This window comes from Phyllostomus hastatus, unplaced genomic scaffold (assembly GCF_019186645.2).
Source record: "Phyllostomus hastatus isolate PE091 unplaced genomic scaffold, TTU_PhHast_1.1 phas_scaffold_385, whole genome shotgun sequence".
Lineage (NCBI taxonomy): Eukaryota > Metazoa > Chordata > Mammalia > Chiroptera > Phyllostomidae > Phyllostomus > Phyllostomus hastatus.
The window spans coordinates 1,838,294-1,862,330 of record NW_025334026.1 but is presented as its reverse complement, the minus strand read 5'-3'; the positions used below and the strand labels follow the sequence as shown (position 1 = coordinate 1,862,330).

Sequence of the window (24,037 nt, the reverse complement as noted above, 5' to 3'; positions counted from 1 at the left end):
CTAATGCTAAAATTCTATCTGCTTGAAATTCCATAGAACTGGACATCTTGTGTTTTATGTAGTAGCCCTACCTGGGTTAAAAATCCATTGAGCATCTTATAAACTCTGTGACCTTGAATGAGGGCTTTATCTGTGCCTTGGTTTCCCCATTTGCCTTGGTAATTCTACTGTGTCGGGTTCTTATAGGAGCAGATGAGGTCATCTGTGAAAAGCACTTGGTTGAGAACAGAATAGGCACCCCCAAATGGAAGCTGTCTTCATCTGTTACCCTGGCTTGCACGCTCTTTACTGCCCCACTTCCTAAGGGTGCCAGGTTGTCATTCTGGCCTCTGTGCTTCAGCCTGCAATTTCTTTGCCTCGGAAAGCTTTCTTCCTTCTTCAGCAGGCCCGAATTCCTTCTAAGCCTTTTGATGTTTGATTGGAGCCTTGCATGCTCTGGAAAGACTCTCTTACACCTCTCAGCTGTGTAGGTTACCCCATCCTGTGCTTCCACAGGGCCAAAGCTTCTATCACATAACTTCACAAGTCATGTGATGCCATGTCTGGTTTCCCTTCTGGACTTTGAGCTCCTTGAGAACAAAGATAACTAAATTCCTTACACTGATGTGGCCATGACCCAGCCCACAGTGGGACAGTAGGTGTTTGTTGAATAAGTGCCTATCTGAAGACAAAAAACTTCTGTTCTGCTAGCTTTATGATAGCTGGGGCATTTTAGATTTTGCCTCTGACTTTGAAAGAGCAGTGAGTGTATTGGAGTTTAGCTGTGAAACTTGTATTAGCTTTTCATTATGTCATATATTTAAAATCCCAAACGAGACCAAAGATTTAGGGGCATAGCCACTGGTGCCAAAATTCAGATTATAAAGTGGAATCTTAAATGAAAAAGAGGCAATCTTTCTAAATAAGACCCTATCACCCATCTGATCCCCCAGCAGCTCTAAACAGGAATGAATGGTCATTTCTTCCCCCGAGGGGACTTGCCAGTACCATAGGTAAACCTGCTTCTAAGTGGCCTGGAACTCCTTTGTCCCTGGACACTGCATTGTCTCTTGTCAGCATCAGCCTTGAACAATGTCTTGCATGTACCAAATGCCTAGCAGTCTTTGTTAAATCGAGTATTCCATCATTATGTATGTACACACTTTATAGGAGCATTAAGGTTTGTCTGTAAAGAACATAAATACTAGAGAGATGATCACTTTGGGGGAAATAATTTATGGAAGACGGTGGCCAACAGTAGCAAGTTCAGACAATGACAGACATTTACATATTCTCTCCTCTGTTTTCTTACACAAAGAGGACAAAGCTTGCACATATTTACATGGCCTTTTTTCGTTCCATTTCTAGTATCACAGTCCTGTTCTAGTTTTTATTTATTTACCTCCTGCCTGAAAACCATAAAATCGCCTCTCTGCCAGCCCCTCTTCCTCCACTCATCTCTCGCTAAGTCACCCCGTCTGCCCTTGGCCAATGAGTCTTTATGAGGACAGAGTCCTGACGTGACAACATCCTCAACTGTCAGGCATCTGACAAGGTAGCTAAAAGTAAATGAACATGCAAGTTGGCAGACTTTCGAAGAGAAATGGATTGACCCACAATCATTTGTAGTGGTGACTTAACCAAGTCTTTCAGAAGTTGATATAGATCAATAGGCTAAAGGCAAAGAATAAAGACATGCGAGATCTGCATCACACCATTACCAAGTGTGGCTGAGTGAACATAGGAGGAACTGCATATTCAACAATTAGAGAATGCACACTGTTCATAAGCTCACATGGCATATTTAGAAAAATTGACATATACTTGCTGCAAAGGAAATCTCAACTCCTGCTAACCTTTTTGTAGTAATAATTTCTAAGATGGTTTTGTGTTTCTCTTTATTTCTTTCCCAAGTTATTTCTACCTGTTCCTATTTCACCTCTTTCTATTTTATGACTGTCTAGGGGAATTCCTTTATTTCTGCTTTATGATCTTTCTTAGCTGTAATTGCTTCATTAAGACTTTTTTGCTCTTTAATTCATGGTGGAAATGACATATTGGGTATAATTTTCATCTGCTTATGGCAACCTTTTTCAGGTGAGTTTCCATCAACCTTTGGGAAGTAGGGTTCTTTTCCATCATTTTTCTTAGGCTGTCTTTGCACGACACTGAGCGTATTCCTCAGGACTAACGTGGTGCGGGAAATGTGTCCTTTCCCTGGTTTGCTTTTCTCAGCAATGCTTCATAACAGCAGAAACAGGTTGGAAACAGTGGAAACTGACTCCCCATTTTGAAGGGCAGAATTTGTGTGTCTTGGTCTCATATTTTGCCCCTACTAACTAAATCAGTGCCTTATACGTAGTCTGCACTCAGTAGTTATTTGTTGAATAAATTAGCACAGAAGGGCTAAAAAAAACCCAGATGTGTAATTGTACATTTTAAAACCCATTTATTAAAGTTTTAATGCATTATTATGAGAAATGTGGAAGCCAGGAATCTGAGGGAAGAGGGTCCCCACATGTTTGCTACCTTTTTTGCTAAATAATCATCTCCACACTGAATCCTGTGTACCAGGAAGGATATGCTTAATATTAAGATGTTGAGGCCTTACACTTTTTCACACTACTGGTGGAATATAAAATGCCTCTTTCCCTGTGTGGGGCGCATTTGGCAAGATGCATGTGCTGGTTGATCAAGCCATTCATGTTCTAAGAATTTTTCCTATAAAGGGGCACACACAGTTCACAAGGCCACATGTGTAGTATTAAAAACTTCAGTTTGGGACTAATGTTCAAAGCTGGGCCCACACACTGCGGGGGTGCACATCATGACCCATTAAGATGGGGCAGAAGAGTTACAACTATTTAAATTTATTTTTCATCTAAACACAAGATAAAAATCAAGCTGCACTAACGTTGAACATTACGACGACTCCACCATCATGCAGTCAGCAGCCTTGGGTCAGGTGGCCACTTAGTCGTCGAGTCCAAGGCATCCAGAGGGAAGGAGAGATCAGTCCAGGGGGGTAGCAGTTCCCATCACTTGTTGATTTGTTTTTAACATGTGATTGCTCCTGCAGTTTCCTTGTGCTCAGTTCAATGGATTTCTAGATGATTCCCTCTTATCTTGAGTTAGTGAATGTATAAACCACCTGGCCATTAAAGGATGTGACCCTTGTTTTCAGGGGCGCCCTGGCGAAAGGAGCAGACGGAGGACCTGCAGCGGGTGCTCAGGAATGTGGGCAGTGAGATCCCACTGGTCCTGGTCAGCGGCAACCACGACGTGGGCAACACCCCCACCCCGGAGACCGTCGCGGAGTTCCAGCAGACTTGGGGAGACGACTATTTCAGCTTCTGGGTTGGGGGCGTCCTCTTCCTTGTCCTCAACTCCCAGCTCCTTTATGATGCCTCCAGGTGCCCTGCCTTGAAGCAGGCCCAGGACCAGTGGCTGGACCAGCAGCTGAGCACCGCTAGGCAGCAGAAGTGCCAGCATGTCATCATCTTCCAGCACATCCCACTGTTCCTCAAAAGCATCGACGAGGACGACAACTACTTCAACCTCCCCAAGACCCTTCGGAAGGAAATGGCAGACAAGTTTGCCAAAGCAGGTAGCAGGTGGGACTCCAGGTGTCTGGGTGGAAGAGTAGTCTGAAGAAGATTTCCAGATCCTTCTGGCAAAGGGGAGAGGGGATGGGGCTGGAGACAGAACTAGTTTCTGATCCCACCTCTGTCACCATCTGTAAAATAGAAATAGCAGAAGTAGCTCTCAGGCTGGTTGTGTGGATTAAATAAGAGGCTGTAAAGCATTGGAATAAACCCTAGCCTACAAGGACTAAAGTCGTGGGTAGCTCTCCCAGCTGAGGGTGGGGGCCCTGCAGGTAGGGCGGGGGCAAGGTCTGAGCGTGACAGCGTCTACCCCCAGAAAAGGGAGCTGCCGGGGACACCTTTTCTCATGTCTCCAAGAAGCAGGAACTTGTCCAAGGGCAGATGATCTTCAAGAGCCAAGCTCCGCACTCCTTTAGATGTCACCTGGGAAATCCTGGGGTGGGGCTGCGGTGGGCAGGTCCTGGGGCCTCATCAGTTTTCCTTTAGAGCAGGCTGAGTTCTCCAGGACCCGGGGAGAGAAACGTATTTGGGGTGATCTTAACTTAAACGTGTTAGTCTGTGCTACATTTTTAACTGGTCATGCATTTGACGCCTGCGTACACACAGACACAAGTAAGACGCAGGCCCTTCTGCAGAGATCTCAGTTTCTGATGGTGTGCTCGCGCACGCGCCTCGTTTCTCCAGGCAGCACGTGCAGTGTCCCTGTCGTGAAAAGTGGTGCGATCTGAGCCGGTCCCCTGAGGTACCACGACTTGGCAAGATTCCAGTTTTGACAACTGGTGTGCCTTGTTTTGGGCTTAATCCCTCCTTTAATATCTTTCTGGAGTGTACTTCATCAGACTTTCCTAAAATTTACATTTATTTGCTAGAGGGTAAGGAGAGAGAGGTGGGCTAACCAAGTAGCAGTCATTCATTAGAATTAAAAAAAAAATCCTGACACTTTTCTTTTCATCTTTGAGTATTAAATGAGTTCGCATTTACTTGTGAAAAGTACAATAGGCCCTTCTGTGTTTTTGAGGCATTTTACAAAAAGCTTGCATAATTGGAGACATTTTCCAACTGTTCCATGGAGATGAAGTTAGAAAATTTCTATTAAGGGCCTTGAGATTTTGTGCTGTGCTTTAGTTGGTGCAGAAAACCATTTTGATGACAAGGAAATAAAGTGTCAAGATGGCATCAGCACCACCGTGGAGACTATTTTGTAACAGAGAATAATGTCAGAGAGAACATTTAATGCCACTGAAATGATTCCTTTCATATCAAATGTTCAGTGATGCAAAGGCTGTCCCCGTGGCAACTCTTTGTTCTCCAGTCTTGTCAACAAGAGTCTTAAGTGGCATGTGGTTCTGGGTTTCTCACCGTAGGATGGAGCACGTGAGGACCCCAGCAACCCCAGATATTAAGACTTGTAGATATTTATAGAGAGCCCACAGCTCTTAACAAGGCACCCTCGGGGAAGCCTGCTGCTCCCCCACAGGAACCCCAGAGGGTGGCCTCATATCTGGGATGCACCAGCCACCTCCCCTGTCAGGCTGGCTGCCTTGCAGGCTCAGGAAGGATTTGTTGGCACACCCAGAGCTGGTCTGTCTTGGAGGCGGACTCCACTTGCACTGACTCACAGAAACTAGTATCTACTACAAGAATGCCAATTAAATAATTCAGGGCAAGACTGAAATGCTCCCCTCAGCCCTAGCAGCACAGCCCTGAAGGCAGAGCAACATAGGACCCCAATTTTTAATCAGGAGGTTGGTTGAGACAGAGTAGGGATCTAGGTTTCTTATTCTACTCTGAATGGCATCAGGTTCTGGAACCCTGATGGACTGTCTCCAGTAGGACCCCCTTGTCCAGGAAGACTCTAATATGTCACATGCCTTTAATTCTACCTCCTTAATATCTCTCTAGCCTGTCCAGTCCTTTAGGCCACCATCTGGTTCACGACAACAGCTCTGAAGTGGTGCCCCTGCCCCACCCTTCCCCATTCCAGTCTGTCTCCACCTAGCAACCTGAAGGGCTGTAGCTCCATCGCCCCCTCACCCCCAGGATAAGACCAGCTCCTCACCCTTTCCCATCATCTCTGCCTCATGCATTTCACCTGGCTAATGCCTCCTCACCTCTGACACCTGCAGTATGAGGTGCTCCCTGGCCCCATCCACTTCTCAGCTTTCCTTGATCCAGCAGATTTGTATGTCTTGACTTGTCTGAATCCCCCACTAGACTCTAAGCTCCTTGAACACAGAGATGCTGTTGTAGTCACCTCTTCATTCAGGAGGCCTGGCTCAGGTCTCGGCTCATAGTAAATGCCTCATCAGTGTTTCCGGGATCAACGAAGGACTGAAACTGACTCACACTCCTTCCCTCAGTGACCTAAGCGCCAGTGTGCCAGGCACAGAGCAGACCAAGTCTGTGTTTCTGCGGAGCCCACACTTAGCATGGTGCGTTCCGGGTGTCATCACGTGGCCTCCAAGTCCTTTGGCCTTGTGCATCTTTCTGCTCTGATCCACATGCGGACATCCAGGTTCTCTAAGCAGTCAGTTTCTCTCTTAACAAGTGGCTCCCGATATTCCCACCAGGCACCACCTTCACGTGTGAGAAGGAGTCATCTTCTTGGCAACTGGCATTAGGATCTTCACCTAGAGCTGCTTATAAGGAAAACCAGAGAGATGGGTGCTCTTGCTGCAGTCACCTGTCAGTTTTAGTGGCTTAACCATTCAGGCTCTTAGCTTAGTGGCCTTTCAAACAGAACAAACCACAGGCAACATCAGGAAGAGGTTGGATCAGATGGGGCACAGCTCTGGCAGGCTGAGTGACCGCTTGGTTTGGAGCTCAGGTAGGTGGGCTGGCATAGGGGATGTATGCACCTATAACTCAGTAATGCAGATTCCTTGGGTCACAGCAATATAATTTGAGCTCATTTTGGAAAGCCAGAAGTTCAAGTGACATTTTATAAAATTAATTAACTCAAAGACCATGATAAAATTGGGGGCAGTGATAGCAAGGTGGTATTTCATACTGCCTTGTCTTTTCCCTCCACAGCAATATTATTCCCCAGTACTATTTCAGTCTCATTTATCTCCTTGTGTTAAAATGCCAGTATTCAAAAATATGTCAAAAGCTCATCAGAATATCCAGGGTAGCTTTTAATTATGATAATTGTGTTGTTATAAAATATCCTTTTAAAGAGCACATGCCTCCTCAAACCACCTTGGAGGTAAAACCCAGCTTCTTTCCAGCAAGCTTAATGAATAATTCTGAATCATTGTGTGGGATGAATAAATGATTTAATAACGAACATCAACAATCATCTCACATTGTTGCATTAATTTCCAAATGGGATGAGGCAGGTGAGTAGGAGGGGTGTTACTCTTCCACGGGCCACCCTGTGTGTGGGGATGTGACCTCCGAATGAGGCCTGCGAGCCTCTCTGCTCAAGTTTCCCTAGAAACGGATGCATTCTGTGTCTCTTTCTGAAGCTCAATAAAGAACCCTCTTTGTGTGATGTGAAACGTTGTCATTAGCCAGCACAAACAAACAGTCATCAGGGCGGGACAGGCGCGCAGACACCAAGCGGCACCGTTATTTTCTGTCCTCTTTTTGCTCTGCCTGAGGATAACTGAGTTCATCACATCCACGGGATGTTCAAAGTGGTCTTCCCCTTGATTCACCTGAGACCTAGTTGGAGCTGCACGGACAGATAGTAGATAAAGAACTCCTGCCTGAGCCTGGCCATTGTCTCTGTCTCGAGTGCCTTTTCCAGCAGTAGGTTAGTTAATATGTGACCCAGCTAATATAAATTCCAGTCTGAAAACTCAACCTTAAAAAACAAAAGTCTAACTCTTTAACTGCTCGTCTTGCTGTCTCAATACCTTTTGCTTTTTCCTTTCTTCCGCAGAGATTAAGACTGTGTAGTACAGAGCCCAGAGTGAATTTGGCAATTATGAAAAATCCCCAAAAGTGATCTCTCCTAGAAAAGTTAATGCATAATTTCACAGAATTATAGTTTTATACCTAGTATTTATGCTTAAGAAAAAAAAAGTAGAGAAAGAGAGCTCTTAGCCCAAGGTTATGGCCTAAGAATTTCAAAGTGTCAAAGAACAAAAAGTTAGGTTTCCAGGTTTCACTTTATAGGAAAAAGAAAACACCAGATCATACTCCTAGCATCTTATTACATTGTATTGAAATTATTTTATGTCCTGGCTTTTTTTCAGGAAATAGGATACCAACTGTGTTCACCTTTTTTAAGCCCAGTCCCTAGCCAAGACTCCCATAGTAGTCCCTCAATAAATTAATGTTGGTTAAATGGAACTGGTTTAAACTTGATTCAAATCTCTTTTATCAGAAGAATCATAGGTAATGTTCGTATTACCTGTGGATTGGTGTTTACCAACTGACTTGTGGATAGGAACTGCATTACCTAGAGCAGGGGTTGGCAAACTTGCAAACTTTTTTAGCAGGGAGTCAGAAATTGTGGACCACAGTCTCTGCAGCGACTACTCAACTCTGCCTTTGTAGCGTGAAAGCAACCACAGAGGACACGTGAAGCAAATAGACATGGCTGCATTCCAGTGAGAGTTCATTGACAAAAGCAGGGGGTGGGCTTACAGGCCACAGTGTTCCTGTTCCCAGCTCAGAGAAACGTGCCCCTCACAGTGTGTCACTCTTGCTCTCCCCCGTGACCTCGTCCACACTGTGCACACGTCCTGTTCCAGGACGCTCTGGTGACTTCACTGTGAGCGCTGCCTGGCTCATGGCCCAGAACTAGACTCAGGTTCCTCTGCGGAGAATGTGTCCACGTGAGACACGTCCCATGGGAGGCCCATGATGTAGCTGGAGGTGCGGTGGAGGCGGAAGGGTACATAGAGGCCCTTAACATCTAACAGTTGACTGTTTATTTTAAGATGTGTTAGAAAAAATATAACTAGCTCACGAATTTAAGGAAAGTAGTAGGTAAATAATAATATGGGTAGTATGCAGGTAAGGGAAAAACGGAAATTGGTGCCAGGTGACGTGTTCGTGCTGACGGGATGGGTGACACCGTGTCACACCAAGGGCGAGCAGACAGGCTTTGACTTTAGACAGGCCTGGCCTCCGCTCCTGCGGTGCTGCTCCCCAGGTGAGTGGCTCCACATGCGCTTCTGAACACCTCTCTGCCTTAGTGTTCTCGCTTGTTGACTGGGGGTTGGTGTGACAATCAGACAGAGTGCGGGGTATATAAAAGCACTTGGCACCATGCCTGGAACATGGTACGTGCTTGATATGGGTTGCTTGTTGTCATACATGCTGAGAGCTGCCAGCAGGTAATCTTGCTTTGGCAGGGGGTCTGGCTTTGTCCTTGAGTTAGAGCTGGGCTTCTCACCCAGGTGGTGCTGGCAGGAGGGGGCAGGATCTTGTGAATGCCCATGAGACCCTCCAGGCAAGGACAGGCATGTTTGGGGACATGCCTACAGTATGCTACCATAACTTTATAAATTGAAAAAGAAAGGAATTAGCAACTCTTCATAATACAAACTACAGTAAATGAAGCTACACAAAAAACTTGTTGGCTCTTAGGAAGATACAGTTGTGGGGAATCTGAGATTTTTCTGGGTGGATGAGGACTGCATGTTATTTTTAGTTTTATCTAAAGGGTGTATTAGAGGGTATATTAGTTTTAAATGTTGGAAAGCACTGAACTAAATGGAAAATTTCTATGGAATTTAGTGATAGAATTTGAGGTGTTTTTTTTTTAATCATTTCTAGAGAGAGGGGAAGGGAGGGAGAAAGGGAGGAAGAGACACATTGACTGATTTCCTCTAGGACACCCCCAACTGGGCACCTGGCCTGCAACACAGGCATGTGCCCCAACTGGGAACTGAACCAGCAACCTTTTGGTTTACAGGCCAGCATTCAACCCACTGAGCCACACCAGCCAGAATGACTCTTTGTTTATTTTTTAAAGCACATACCTTGCCAATTAATGTGTTAGTAAACACACCTTTGAATGCATAACTTCATAGTCATATTTTTCTGAATCTAGCTTGTGTGTTCATAAGGAAATGACAATCATATTATGATACCCTCTGTTTAAAATGCATCTAAAGAACTGTCTTACTTGTTTCTCTTTTTAACCAACTTTCAAGTGAAAACTTGCTGTCTTTTTTTTAAGCATGTGTAGAATCAGAGTTTTTGATATCACTTTTAGGAGTTTCCCCTCATTATTTTTTATGATTTGGTCTTGTGTTCATTTTGCCAGTCAATTCAGCATAAAACATCATGCTTTAGTCATTTGACGTTTGTGTTTCATTCTTTATAAAACTAGATAAAAGACCAACTGCCGAAGCTACATCTGGTGTGAAGTGATGGATTACATTTCCCACTTTGGAGGTATCCCTAACAGTTGGGCTAATTAAAGCTAAAATCAAGGCCTGATGGTAAATATTTATAAATTGAGAATCTGGCATGTGTAAATGTGTGCTGCTGGCTCCCAGAGTTAAGTCAACATTCATTCGTTCAGCAGATAGCTTGGGCCCGGTACTGGGCAGTGGGGACAGAAAGGGACAAAACAAATAATGGTCCTTCTCTGGTATTATAGATCACACTTAAACTAAAAATTTAAAAAACTTGTTGAAAGACTCCCATTGCAACATTTCAAAAAGGAGCCCCAAGTGCATGGAAAACAGTGGTGTCTGCTTATCAAGTCAAAATAGTATATCCTCTCTTTTTCAGGTCATGTTTTAAAAACAGCAATTAGTGTCATTTTCAAATGAGCAGTGGGATTCCTTTGTCAAATTGAAATATCCCAGCCATGGCCGGGTAGCTCAGTTGGTTAGAACTTCATCCCACTACGCCAAGGTTGCAGGCTCCATCTCTAGTCGGGGCACATGCAAGAATCAACCAAATGAGCGCATCAGTAAGTGGAACCACAAATCAATGTTTTTCTCCCCCCCTCCCGTGATCTCTCTAAAATCAATAAATAGTTTTTTTAATTGAAATATCCCTTGCTTAGCTGAACACTCTTACTTACTGGACTAGCTCAGGGTATTTTGTATTTATTGGACTTTTTTTAATTGAAATATCCCTTGCTTAGCTGAACACTCTTACTTCCTGGACTAGCTCAGGGTATTTTGTATTTATTGGACTTAAGAGGTATTGACCCCCACTATATCCCACAGTATAAGTACACAAATTCAGGGTATTGCTACGTAAAATAAGCTAGAAACTGCTTTCATTTTATTTTTCTATTTTACTTAACAGAAATGTTTGCATATTGATGATTCATGTGGGAGTGAAAGGATGGCACCCATTTGTGTAAAGCCCCCTGGTGCAGATGAGGCTCCTCATGCCCCTGTCACAACCCCAAGGACACTGACAGTGTCTGCAGTGTAGGTGAGGATGCCAGGCACACAGCAGGAAGGAGCAGGTAGCAGAGGCCGTGTGTGGAGCATGTGCAGTGCTGCCTGAGCCCTGTGCCTCCACCTGGGCCACCCTGCCTGGGGAGGGGCTGCACTTCTGGCTCCCTTGAGGGATGGTGATCCCATTTCCTCTGTGGTAACACTGAAGAAAGACAGCTAATACAGCAGTTTTTCTCCTGAAAAAGGCAAACAGTTAACAAGCTTCTTGAGAGCTGTCGTAACAATCTCAGTTTTCCTCTTACTCGCAGTACTGGCAGTGCTGTCCTGACCGTCGCTGCAGTGTGCGTGGCGACCCCACAGGATGTTGGTGTTCTCTGCACTTCTCGGACCAGCAAGCTCGAGTCCTAGAGGCTGAATCACTTGTTTGGGTCACAGAGCTATGAAGCAGGGATCAGAGGACAGATAATCCAAAATCTTGTTACGGTGTCAGTAGTGCTATTAATATCATCCATCTTAATGTCATCAATGTCATTATAAAAATATTTAAATGACAACATTAGCTAAACCAATGTGTAAGAAACACATTTTCTCTTTTTCTACAAGTTCATACCTCTGACCTACTGGAGGGTCAGAGGTTAAAAGCTGGATCGCTGGAGTGTTGCTGGAATTGGAATCCAGGTCTTGGCAACTGTGTTTTCTCCTGCTGCTCTGCCCACCCTGTTAGGGCGCCATGTCCCAGAGGCAGCCTCATAATGTGCCACCTGTGGGTGCTAAAAACCATAGGGGAACCACCTTCCTTGACTGTCAGTGTTACTCTATAAGTCATTTAAAACACAATTAACATATTGGTATAATTGCCGCTTACTAAATTCTATGCTTCGAGGACCACTGTGATTTAATAGACAAGGAAACTGAGGCACAGAGAGACCGGTCAGCTTACCCAGATTCACACAGTTGGGAAGAGGCAGAGCTGCACTCACATCAAGGGCTCTGACTCTGGGGCCTGGCTTCTGAACCACGTTGCTGTCAGGGTAGTGAGTGGAGTGTGCATCGGGTTTGGTGTTCACAGCAAGATAAGAGGATCCAGGCCAGCAAGTCCCATCTGCTTACCTACCACACCCACTCTCTACCTGCTCTTCTTAAGGTACTGTCTCAGAGAAAGAGTTGGCTCAGCCAGATGCAGAGGTTAGAATGGGAATGTCTAAGGGTCTGCAGAGTAAGGGTCCAGGGAATCCACTGGGCATGGAATTCCCCTCTGGCTTCAGCAACCAGCAGTTTTTCTTTTAGTGTAAGCCTCTGAGTTCACTCTTCCACCTTGAGTGAGTGAACTGTGGCTTCTGCAGTCAAGATGCTATTTTTGTTGTTTTTCCTGAAACAGGGAAGTGTCTGTACCACCTCCACGGGTCTCTGAAGGGCTGGCCAGGGGAACAAGCTCAGCTGGGCTCTGAGGATTATGGGCTCCTGCCAAAGCTCACTTAAAAAATGGGGACCATAGCTCATAGAAAAGTAGTGGAAAAATAAAAATAAAGGTTGATTTGAGACATTATCTTGATAAAAAGACGAATTATGCCAGCCAGTTTATTTCAGCTTGATAAAGTGTTGGTTGTTACTGCAGATATGTGTCAAGTCTTAGAATGAGCAGAGAACAAATCGCATGTCGGCTTTCTTTCCTTGGCCAAAGTTGTCTAAAATAATTGTCTGGCAGCATCCTGCACCTTACATTGGGTGCTGGCAGCAGCATCATGGAGGGTCATTTTTGTAAGAGAAAAAACTATTTGCAGGTTCATCAGTTTTCCTAAGGGTCTCTTTTTGAATCTGTCAATAATCTAGTTATTGCCCTTCTCAGGAACTTAAGTGTGTGTTTACTCTGCCAGAGCTTTATTTGTCAGTGACTTCCCCGTAATTCCACAATTCCCCAGCATCACTTTCTTAGCTTTATGATATTTTGTGTGTTTAGTATGACTTGTGATTTAACACAAAGGTGCTGTCTGCCTGGTTGCATGGGTTGGGGTGTTTTGTGTAGGCGGCTTGGTTTATAAGCAGTCCATTCATCAACGTTTTCTTGTTATTAAAAAGTTCGTTTCATACAACTGAAGTCATGTCATTTGAGCATTTTAGAAGCATAGATTATGTCATACTTTTTATTATCTCATGTCATTCTGACCACAAACCACAGGTAACTTGTACTATATAGATAAAGCATATTCATTGAACTGTCTACATTATTGGACATTTAAGCTGTTTCCACTTATTTTCTGTGATAAATACTGCTGTGATGAACTACTTCATGCACAAACAAGCCTAAATCTTAAAATTGTTTATGGGTGCAAGTGGTGTGCCACCATTTTGCTTGTACCCCCGCTTTGTGCATGCTCCACTCTCCGTGACGCACGTTTCCCCTCTTCTCCACGGTGCCCAGGCCTCTGCCTTGCCCTACTCCGCTGGAGTGCAGGGGCAGCTCCCACCCTTCCCTGGATTCCTGAGCAGAGGTGTGTCTTACTTTAGGACTTCTGGTCAAGATGGAAGTGTAAGTAGACACTGCTTGCCTCCTCATGAAACCACAGCAAAAATTACAACTGAACTACAATACAGCTGTCACCAAGAATCATCAGAAAATCATCAAGAGCTGTATGGAAACCCAACAACCAAGGCATTAATGAAGTCCCATCCTGATGTGTAGGAGAAGTGGAGACACGGATCCGGTGGTCTCACACCCATGTGTGATAGATAAAAATCGGGAGGGATACCATGGGAAGGAGGGATCCCAGCCCCACAACAGACCACCCAGCCCAGGGTTCCAGTGCCAGGAAGATATGTCCCCATAACTTCGGGCTGTAAAAACCAGTGGGGGTTGAGGCTGTGGAAGAAACTGCGGGATTCTCAGGAGTCTTCTCTTAAAGGAGGCACAATGGATTTAGGACTTCCGCAGACTCACTTCCTCTGGGCTTTAGCACCAAGGCAGAAGCTGGAAGGGCACCAGTGGCATACAGGGAGAAACTGAAATGTCTGGTGACAGCTTCCTCCCAGACAAAACTCCAGGGGTTGGGCAGCAGCATTGTTCCCTTTCTGAGTCCTCTCCCACACAGAGCCACAGAGCAGCTACACCATATTCAAGATTCCATCAACCTGGTATATACCTGTTGCCCTACCCTGGAGATTACCTAAGGCTCTGCCCCATCCAGTTTACCAGTGTGCTTTTCTACAGTAGGCCATGTTTCTAAGACAGGGAATCAAAGCAGCTCTATGTAATACTTAGAAACACAAGGATGCTGTCAAAATGGGGAGACAAAGAAATATGTCCCAAATGAAAGAACAGAACAAAATTCCAGGAAAAGAACTAAACAAAATGGAGATGAGCAATCTATCACATGCAGAGGTCAAAAACACTGGTTATTAGGATGCTCAAGGAACTCGGTGGGTACTTCAACAGCCAAAAAAAGACTGAGGCAGACATGAAGATTACACTAAGTGAAACAAAGAAAAATTTACAGGGAACCAACAGTAGAGAGGATGAAGCCAAAAGTCAAATCAATGATTTGGAACATAAGGAAGACAGAAACCTTCAATCAGACAAGTAAGATGAAATAATCCAAAAAAATAAGGCTAGGCTGAGGAACCTCTGGGACAACATCAAACATACCCACATTTGAACCATAGGGTTACAGGAAGGAGAAGAGAAAGAGCAAGAAATTGAAAACTTATTTGAAAAAATAATGAAAGAAAACTTCCCTAATTTGGTGAAGGAAATAGACATGCATGTCCAGGAGAATCCCAAACAAGAATGGATGAAGGAGTACTGCACCAAGACACATCATAATTAAAATGCTAAAGTTTAAAGATAAAGAGAGAATCTAAAAGCAGTGAGAGAAAAAGCAGAGAGTTATCTACAAAGGAGTTTCCATCAGACTGTCAGCTGATTTCTCCATAGAAACTTTGCAGTCAATAAGGGGCTAGAAAGAAATATTCAAAGTGATGAAAAGCAAGGACCTACATTCGAGATCACCCTATCCAGCAAATCTATCATTCAGAATGGAAGGTCAGATAAAGTACTTACCAGACACAGTAAAGCTAAAGGAGTTCATCACCACCAAGCCATTATTACGTGAAATGTTAAAGGGACTTATTTAAGAAAAAAGATCAAAACTATGAACATTAAAATGGCAATAAATTCACAACTGTCAACAAATAAATTTAAAAAACAAACTAGGCAAACAGGCAGAACAGGAACAGAATCATAGATATGGAGATCATTTGGAGGGTTATCAGTTGCGAGGGGGAAAGGGAAGAATGGAGGAAAAGGTACAGAAATTAAGAAGTGCAAACTGGTAGGTAGAAAATAGACAGGGGGATGTTAAGAACAACGTAGGAAATGGAGAAGCCAAAGAATTTACATGTATGACACCATGGACATGAACTAGGGGGGATTGCCAGAGGGAATTGGGGGAGTACCAGGTGGAGGCAGGCAAAGGGGGAAAAATTGGGACAACTGTAATAGTGTAATCAGTAAAATATATTAAAAAATTAAAATATTGCTTGTACATTTTTAAATTTATAAAACGAATGCCTGAAATTGGTCTTAGTAAGGCACAATATGACAAGAATGGTGTGTTGTGGACAAGGTTCTGCATTTTCATTGGGAGAGTTATTGGAGTTCTTGCCACTGGTATGGGGTGCCTTACTTACTGTTACATTCTTACATGCACTTGTGAACACTTACTGTGCATGCTCTCTGCATTTGGAAACTGGGGGACAAAGATAATAATCATCAGTTCAATTCTCAAGAAACTCAGAGTCTAGGGGGAAAAGTCAGGAAAGGAACCAAAGCCTTCCTATCAAAGTATAAGTCTTAAAATGGGAATTTCATGACACTTTAGAAAGTTTTTTAAATATTTCAGTTCCTCTCTCTATAAATCACATTTGAAGATGTGTTATTACTTTGCTAACTACTTGTTGGATAGGGTTGTGGTTTCCCTGAAGAATGTGTGAGTAGTGTCCCACCTGCTGCCACGGATGACCATTTTATCCTCCTTTTCTATTTTCTTTCTTTCTTATTCCTTCATTATTTTTTTCCTTTCTTCCTTTACTTTAATTCATCACAGCCTTTACTTCATGTCTGTGTCTGCATGGAATCACTCCATCAAATGTGTGCTTTGGGGGCACCCATTCAGCTAGTCTGGTAGAGTTGGAGTTGCCTGTTGTGTGCCAAGCCCAGACATCATGGCAAAGACCACTTTCAAGGGAAAGAAAGCTTTTTTGGCTGATTGATTCATCAGTACATGGAAGCACTGTGATTAGTGCCCCCAATTCCTGTCTTTGGGTCAGATTTATGGAATAGCCATTTTCAACCTTGTCAAGGTCACTGACCCTCTAGCCAGAGGTGTGCGATCCTTACAGAAGTAAAGCCAAGTGCCTCTGGGACAGCAGGGCGTGGTAAAGGGACTTTGTAATTGTATAAACATTATAAAATTGTGATTTTTTTCTCTTATGAACTGTGAAAACATATTACGAGGTGTTAATATTTGTTATCTGTGGGTGGTGGTAATGTGTTATCTTACTTTTTGGACTCATCTGCCTCTTCTCAGTTTCTCAAAAAAATGAAAAAAGAATAATGAAAAGAATCCCTTTAATGAGGTCTAGGTCGGGGGTTGGCAGACTGTTTCTGCAAAGGGCCAGAGAGTAAATATTTTAGATGTTGTGAGCCAGAGGCAAAATTGAGAATATTACATTGGTACATGTCTTAACCTAAATGTAGCAATTTAGTAAAGGTGAGAAGCATTCTTAACTCACGTGCTTTACAAGCAAACAGACAGTGAGCTGTGGTTTGCCGACCCCTGGTCTAGGGACTTAAGATCAATCATTGTTAACATATATTTGAGGATAACAATTACAAAGCCATCGATTTTCAAACATGTATGCCATTTAGCACTTTTCACACTTAATCTATCTAGCCACAAGTGCAAGGCTAAAATTGAAGGGAAAAAAATACTATCTTTTCACTTCTGGTTGACCGTGTTTTAGGTATTTTAATAACTCACACTCTGCCTCTGAAGTGTGTTGTTTGTTTCTCGTTTCCAAATTGCCTCCGAGTTGTCTTACCAACGTGGCCTAAGGTTGCAGAGCCCTCTTCCCGCCGTGCCACGGCACTGCCTCGGTCCTATTGAACACACACATCCAAAGGCATTTCTCAAGCAGTGGAAAGAATGTCCAGAAGATCATTGACAAAACAACACTTCCATGCAATCCTCCTGAATCCTACCCTGTTGGGGAAATCCTGGGACCTCTTGGAGAGCAGGCAACTCTATTATTTTGAAAGAGCTCCCAAAGGCCAGCTTATATAGTTTTCAAAACCAGATTATTGGTCACCCATAAGGAGTTACTGCTCTAAAATGTACAGGGTAGGATTACTTCCTTTTGGCTGCACACCAGCTCACTGGGCTCAGACAAGGAAGTTTATTGTCTCATGCAAATAGGCTGGTGGCTCAAGCCCTCTGTTGAGCTAATTCAGGGACCAGGGCCTGCCTTGATCTGGCTCCCTGCTCTTCATGCGGCCCTTCTCCTGGTTGGACCTTTTCAGGTTGCTGTCACAGCTCTGGACATCACTTGACAACCCCCAAAGGCAGAAAAAGGGACGTGTTAAAAGAAATAGTACCTGTCCCAGGACACCCAGCTGGCATCCTCCCCGAGCTCCCTATTCAGTCCTGGGCCACACACCCTTTCCCAGCCCTCGAGTGGCCACAGGAACAGAAATGCTACAGCTGCCTCAGTCCTGGTTCTGGGGATGAGGCCCAAGACCTCCCAGAGTAGTACATTTCCCAGAACAAAATCAGGACTCTTTTAGCAAAGATAAAAATGTATGATATTAGGAATCACCAGCATTTCTCCCATGGCAAGGCAGAAAGAACCCCATGCTCACACCTTATTTCAAAAACAGTGCCAAAGAAACATTGTGTTCCGGTATGCAATGATGAGCCTGTGCTTGGGTTTTAAACACATCATCTCCGAGATTCACAGCAACTCCAAGAGGGATCTATTATCACACCCTTTTTAAAACTGAGGAAATGGGTGTTCCGGGAGGTAAGGGAGCCTATCATGAAGCATTGAAGTATCAGACAGGATTTAAAATCAGTGCTCGTTCCACTCCCTCATACTTTCTCCCATCAGGAGGCCTGATGTTACCCACAAGAGGGTAACACCCTCTTTGGTAATGCTTTGCAATATCAGAAAATATTGGAACTCTTCTCCTTAGATAATATTGGCAAAGAGGAGAGATTTGAGTTTGTCCTCTAGGACAGCTAATAAAAATGTAGCTTTTGAGCTGCCACAAGTTTCACACATCCATCCATTCATCCATCCATTCAGTTATCCAGCAGCCGTTTTTAGAGCAGCAGCCCTGTTGTTTGTTCTGGAGATAGGTATTCAGTTAAACATATTTGGTCTCTGCCCTCACAGGCCAGTAGGAGACACCAAGGTGGGAACAAGAAATCGTAGGACAAACATAGAGGAATGTTCAAGGATCAGGAGGAAGGAGAATCCATTTGGTCCAGCTTGGCCAGGACTCTTTTCCCTGAGGAGAGGAGCCTGCAGGGTCTTGAAGGATGAATACCAGATTTTGCTGCACACAATGCATACCCATGTATAATATGCACTCACGTTTTGGGCCCAAACTTTCAGGGAAAAAAATCATTTTAATTTTTTAAAGAAATGTTTAATTTTTATTTAGCGACAAAACCAATTATTGTATTCCAGGATATTATTTTGCATATGGATTTCATTATTGCTTTCTAAAGTTATACTTTTAACACATAAGCATAAATAAAAAGAATTAAAAACATAGATACGGAATTAGTACTACCCACGTATAACACGCATCCATATTTTTCCCTCAAAAATTTGGGCATAAATGTGCACATTATACACAACAAAATACAGTAAGAGTTCATCGCACAGATGTGGGCAGCACAGGGCTGAGTGTGGGCTGAGATCAGAGCCACGGAGCAGCCCAGCAGGTACTGGAGCTGACACTGAAGCCACTCAGTGGTACGAGTGGGGCTCAGGTATTTAATGACATGGCACCAGAGCCAAATCAGCCCCTAGGGCAGTAGGGAAGCATGGAAAAGTTTTTCATGGATAAGTGGCACAGTTGGATCTTGCATTTTAGAAAGACAGCCTTGCTCAGTATGTCCAGGATGCATTTTCACTTCCTTCCTTAGTTTTGTTTAGGGCAGCAGTAAGAAAGGCTGAAAGCACTTCTCTTCAGACCTGGTTACAGCTACATGTGGTCACATGACCCAGTCCTGGAATTTCATAAATAGAGCTATTGGGGAAGCTTTTTATTGGCCCTTCCCTCTTCTCTTTGCTTAGAATTTGGATATAATACCTGGAAGCCATGCAGCCATTATGCAATCTGAAGGACAAAGCCACAAGCTGAGGATGGCAGAACAGAAAACAGGAGGAGCCTGATTCTTACTGAAATCCTTAAGCAGTTGCAACCACCCTGGCTGCTCACCTCCTTTCTGTCTATGGGATAGAGCAGCAATCATAAATAAACACAATTATACCCTTTCCTGGTTTAAGCCACCGACAGATGAATGTCCTAACACATCTGGGGATAGAAGGGAGGGCAGACTGGAAAGCAGAAAGACTGACCCAAGGATGGAGAGCAGAAGGGACTGTGAATGGGCTCATGCAGGAAAACCAAGGGGACACATGGCCCAGGGCGAGGAAGGGAGTTGAGTGACTCCTATATTACCTGGTGACCGTGCCTGCTGGCCCAGGGAGCCCGCAAGAAGAGAAACTGGCACTGGGGTAAAAGTCATGAGTCATAAGTATTTGCAGGGATGTCCAGAGGAGAGGTCCTCAAAGCAGTCAAGAGCTAAGTCTGTACTGGAAATGATTTGGAATCATAAGCAGGTAGGGCAGTAGCTGAGGTTATGACAAAGGCCGTGGCCATCAGCTGGTGAGCAGGGAAGGCCGCCTTCTAAAGGGCCATGTAAAAGCATGCTACTTTGGCGAATGCTGTGCTCTCTTAGGAATCTCTGCCTGCTTAGAATCTCTCTTTCCCCAATTATTAGAACGACTTTCCTGTTTGGATGCCTGCAGCACACTCTCCTGGGACCTTCCTGGCTCAAGTCCCACTAGAGCCCTTTTTCCCTAGTAAATTTCATCTTCAGCACTGCAAAACTCTCTCCCTTCTGTGACTCTCTGCCACCCCTGTCTACCTCCCTTGAGTATTTTTGGACAGATTTCCAATTTGATACATGAACATGCCATCAGTCAAAACAATCTTTTTAATGAGCCTCTTGTGCTGACAGCTGTGTTTAAGGTAGGCCATGGAAAACGGGAATGGAAATCTAGAAAATTGTCCACTCTGCATGGAAACCTTAATGTGTACCCCATACTCCATGTCCTAAAGAGGAGATTATGAATAGCAAAAAAGATGTAATTTTTGCAAATGAAAAAAAGATCTCTTAGATACTTAGAAAAGGATGAAAGGAAGGTATAATTACTGAGCACTGCCTGAGTATGTCACACGTAGCTTCCTGCTGTGTGACCTCATGCACTGCTGAGTCTCACTTGAACTTCTCAGTGACCCAAGGGGTAGTTGATGTTATTTCTACCTCCAGATGAGGGAACTAAGTCTCAGAGAGGTTGATGGACATGGCACACAAACAGCTTGACTGTCGCAGCCTGAGTTCCAAGCTCGTGTTGTAATTGAGCAAAGTGAGGCTCTTGCATGTGGCACCTTGATGCATGACCCAACAAAACAGTGTTGAGGGAAACAGGTTTTATTTACAGGATTCCAACTTTAGGGGGGCCAGGAGCACTCCTGTTCAGAGCTCTGTTCTCCCACAGACCCAGCACTTCCCTTGCTCCCCACCAGACTATGAGCCAAAAACGTGCCCAGAAGTTCCCCATTTCTTTATCTGTTCTTAAGCTGGCCCACAGTCCTCTATCCCCTCTTGAATCTGCACTTGCGGTTTCCGAGTCCCCATCCTCTTGCAGCAGCTCTCTCCTTTAGGACCTGAGGTATGTTGTACATGTAGCCTCCATGTAGTGGTTCAGGGAAACATATGCTATGTTACACTATATCATGGTGGAATCCAGGGAGGTACATGTCCCAAGAAAGTGGCTTCTCTGTATGTCTTTCAGAGAAGCAAAAGTCTACACTGTAAAACCTGGCCACAGTTCAGCATTCCAGGCGTCTCCCACGAATCCGTGCCCGGTTTGACAGGTTCCTGTAGAGCTCCATCAGCTTTGCCGGATCCCCACACAGCTCCATCAGCTCTCTCCTTACACCCTTTCCTCAGCCTGCACAGCTGCCTTCCTCACTACCCCAGGCCATGTGGCTGAGTCTCCTTACTTCAGGGCTCATTCCTCGTGGCTGCTACCTACTCTCTCAGCCCTCATGGCAGACCAGCCCCCTTCTTTTTTAGCCCACCTTGATTTTAAATGCTGACCTGGAACTTCTTACGTGACCTCTTATCTGCCTCTCCTACAATGAGCTACTTTTGCCAGTTCCCCCATATCTTTTACCTCCTTTTGGCTGCCATCTTTAGTCAGGGCAAGAGTACCCTGTGACACGGGAGCCTCTCCAGCAGATGCTGTATAAGTTCCCCCAAGCTACCTCACGAGTCACTGTACATTCTGAAGGTCACATATGCTTTTTGCCCTGGGCGGTAGCACAGATATCAACTAGCTGTTAACTTGCCATTATTATGAAAAGTATTAACTGCCGTATCATCCGTTTTCCCCATTCTCCAACCATGGGCTATGGGGAATGTTTTCAGGAACCCCCGCTTTGCACCCCATTACAGTGTCACCTGACCCCTACCCTAAGCTGCCACTGCTTTTCTGGCAGCCAAATATTAATCTAATAGAATACCCTCTCCTCTGGCATACATATACAGGTTTTGAATTTCCAAGACATCAGGAAAGGGGAAAATTAAATGAAAAATTGAGCATAGTCTCCCATGTAGAAAAGAATAAGGGGGAGTAAGTGAAGGTTGCAGGAGCATAATTCCCTGAGTCCCCGGTGGGGTGCTACTCTGCACTGCAGCCACAGGCCCACAGGCCCCAGAGAGAATGACTTCCCAGCTGCACGGTTCTGTGCCCAGGATTGTGGGAGAGCTCCCATACTCCCAAGTGGGGAAGGCCGGTGTCCTTTATTATTAGTGGGTGTGCTGGTGGAAGTGGAAACATTGCATTGTAAACAGGAGCTGGGTCTCTCCTGGCTGCCTTTGGGTGTTGGTGTGAATCACTCCCTGTCACTCTGCTTTGGGACTCTGGCTGCAGAACCTCTTCCATCTTGATGAAGCTGGAAATGCACAGCCCTGATCCACTTCTCTGCCATCGTGAATTGTAGCTTCCTCTCCCACTCCCACCTTATTGTAGTTTCCATTAAGAGGAGCCCTGAAAGGAAAGAATATAATTTTTATTGATTATTATTTAGATGAGGCAAGAAAAGTGTAACTTACATTTTTTAAGGGTTGAAATTGGGGGTAGAGTTTTTCAAAAGAAATCGTTTTTGAAAAGAAAGAAAGACATCTCTTCTGGTTATAGAATGTGATCTGGCCTTGGGTCTAGGTCATTTCAACAAGTAGGCCATTACTTTCTATCCAAGCAAAACAAAAAAAGGAGAGGAAAAGGGAATCTCTGGAGGTGGCTGTGAATCCTTAATACAAGCCAGTTGTTTCACATCACAGGGGCTAGACATCTGAACAAATGCCAGAGGTGACCAGATGTTGGTGCATTTGCACCCAAACAAGGAGAGGCAGGAACTCGTGTTCCCAACAGTGAGCAGCCCAGGGCCATGGGGTCCCCCCCGGATACGGATACGAAGCCCTCTTCAGCCTTCTGTGGCTGCTCACGCCCTTCAGAAGGCAGGGGCTCAGCTCCCCTATGGGATAATGGACCCCTGCCCCCAGGTCCTGGCACATAGAGAGACAGGGCTTCTCGGCTCAGGTGCGTTCTAACCTGAGCCTCTTCTTGTGCTAATGATCCTGCAGCAAAGGGAACAGGCGGCTCCTCCCCCCAGGCCTGGCCGCCCTGCGGGCAGAGACTCCTTCCTCCCAGGGTGGTCCCCGCCAGGTCCCGGGCTCTCAGAAGCTGCACTAACTCTCAGTGTCCACATCTTCTTGAGCAGTCCCACAGTCCCAGGAGGACCGAAATCTCTGAACCCACCGGACCTTCCAATTTAAAATATGGAATAACCATCTGACAGCCTAGATTTTACATACAAGAAACACAATTTTCAGGGTTTTACAGGGTAGCCCTGTATGTCCTGAGTGGAACAACTAAGTGATGTACTGATGGGAGAATGAGAGCAAGTGGCAAATCCATAGATAGCATATCTCATTTTGTGAAATGCCATCTATTTGTGCATATGTGTATTTCTATAGACCTGATACCTGTATTATTGGTACAGACATTTAAATTAGCTGGATAATACACACTGAACTCCTAAAATGGGAAGAGATTTCCCCTCTCCTTTTTTAGGCTCTGTATTTTTACATTTCTTTTTTTTTTTTTAGCAAACATGCATTGCATTTTTTTTTAACTTTTTATTCATGAGTATTTTTAAGCTTACAGAAAAACTACAAGTAAAAAAAACACCCATCTATTACGCTTTACTCAGATTTATTTGGCATTTTACAACAGTTCCTTTATTTTTTTATTACTTGTGAGAGATACTACACATATATATTTCTTCCTGATCTGAGGGTCAGTTGCATGCATCATGTGTGTGTTTTCTTATTTCCCTTTTTTCTTACATGAAAGATGTAGCATCCAGCAAACTCGAGAACGAATATCGGAGACTTTCAGGGTATCAAAGATATTACTTTATTGTCCAAGTTTAACCTGCGCAGGGGCGAACTCTCAAAGTGTCCAGCGACACAGTGCCCGCAAGGAGCTGCAAACAAGAGCCGCGCCGAGCGCTTACAACTACGTTCTTATATAGGGGCGGGCAAGCAAGCGTTATACAGAAGCAGACGTGGCAGTTAGTAATTCGCTTACAAAGACCGCGTGCGGGAATTTCAAACCAAGCATTCTTTCATAAGGCGGGAAGGCAGGCTGTTTGTTCATTAACCTAGTAATCTCCTGGCTCTAGCTAGCTAGTTTTCTATT

The 24,037-nt window shown here is 44.4% G+C and overlaps 1 protein-coding gene across 2 annotated transcripts in view; it reads left to right on the top strand.

Moving 5' to 3' along the window:
* The window catches only part of CPPED1 (calcineurin like phosphoesterase domain containing 1), a 125,684-nt gene that overhangs the window by 82,884 nt on the left and 18,763 nt on the right, over nt 1-24,037 (top strand). The window contains exon 3 of one of the 2 annotated variants that reach the window (XM_045819666.1): nt 3,164-3,586. In XM_045819666.1, coding sequence (XP_045675622.1) covers nt 3,164-3,586 — 423 coding nt within the window. Of the gene's footprint in view, nt 1-3,163; nt 3,594-24,037 lie in introns of both variants that reach the window. The other variant, XM_045819667.1, reaches the window with a different exon arrangement.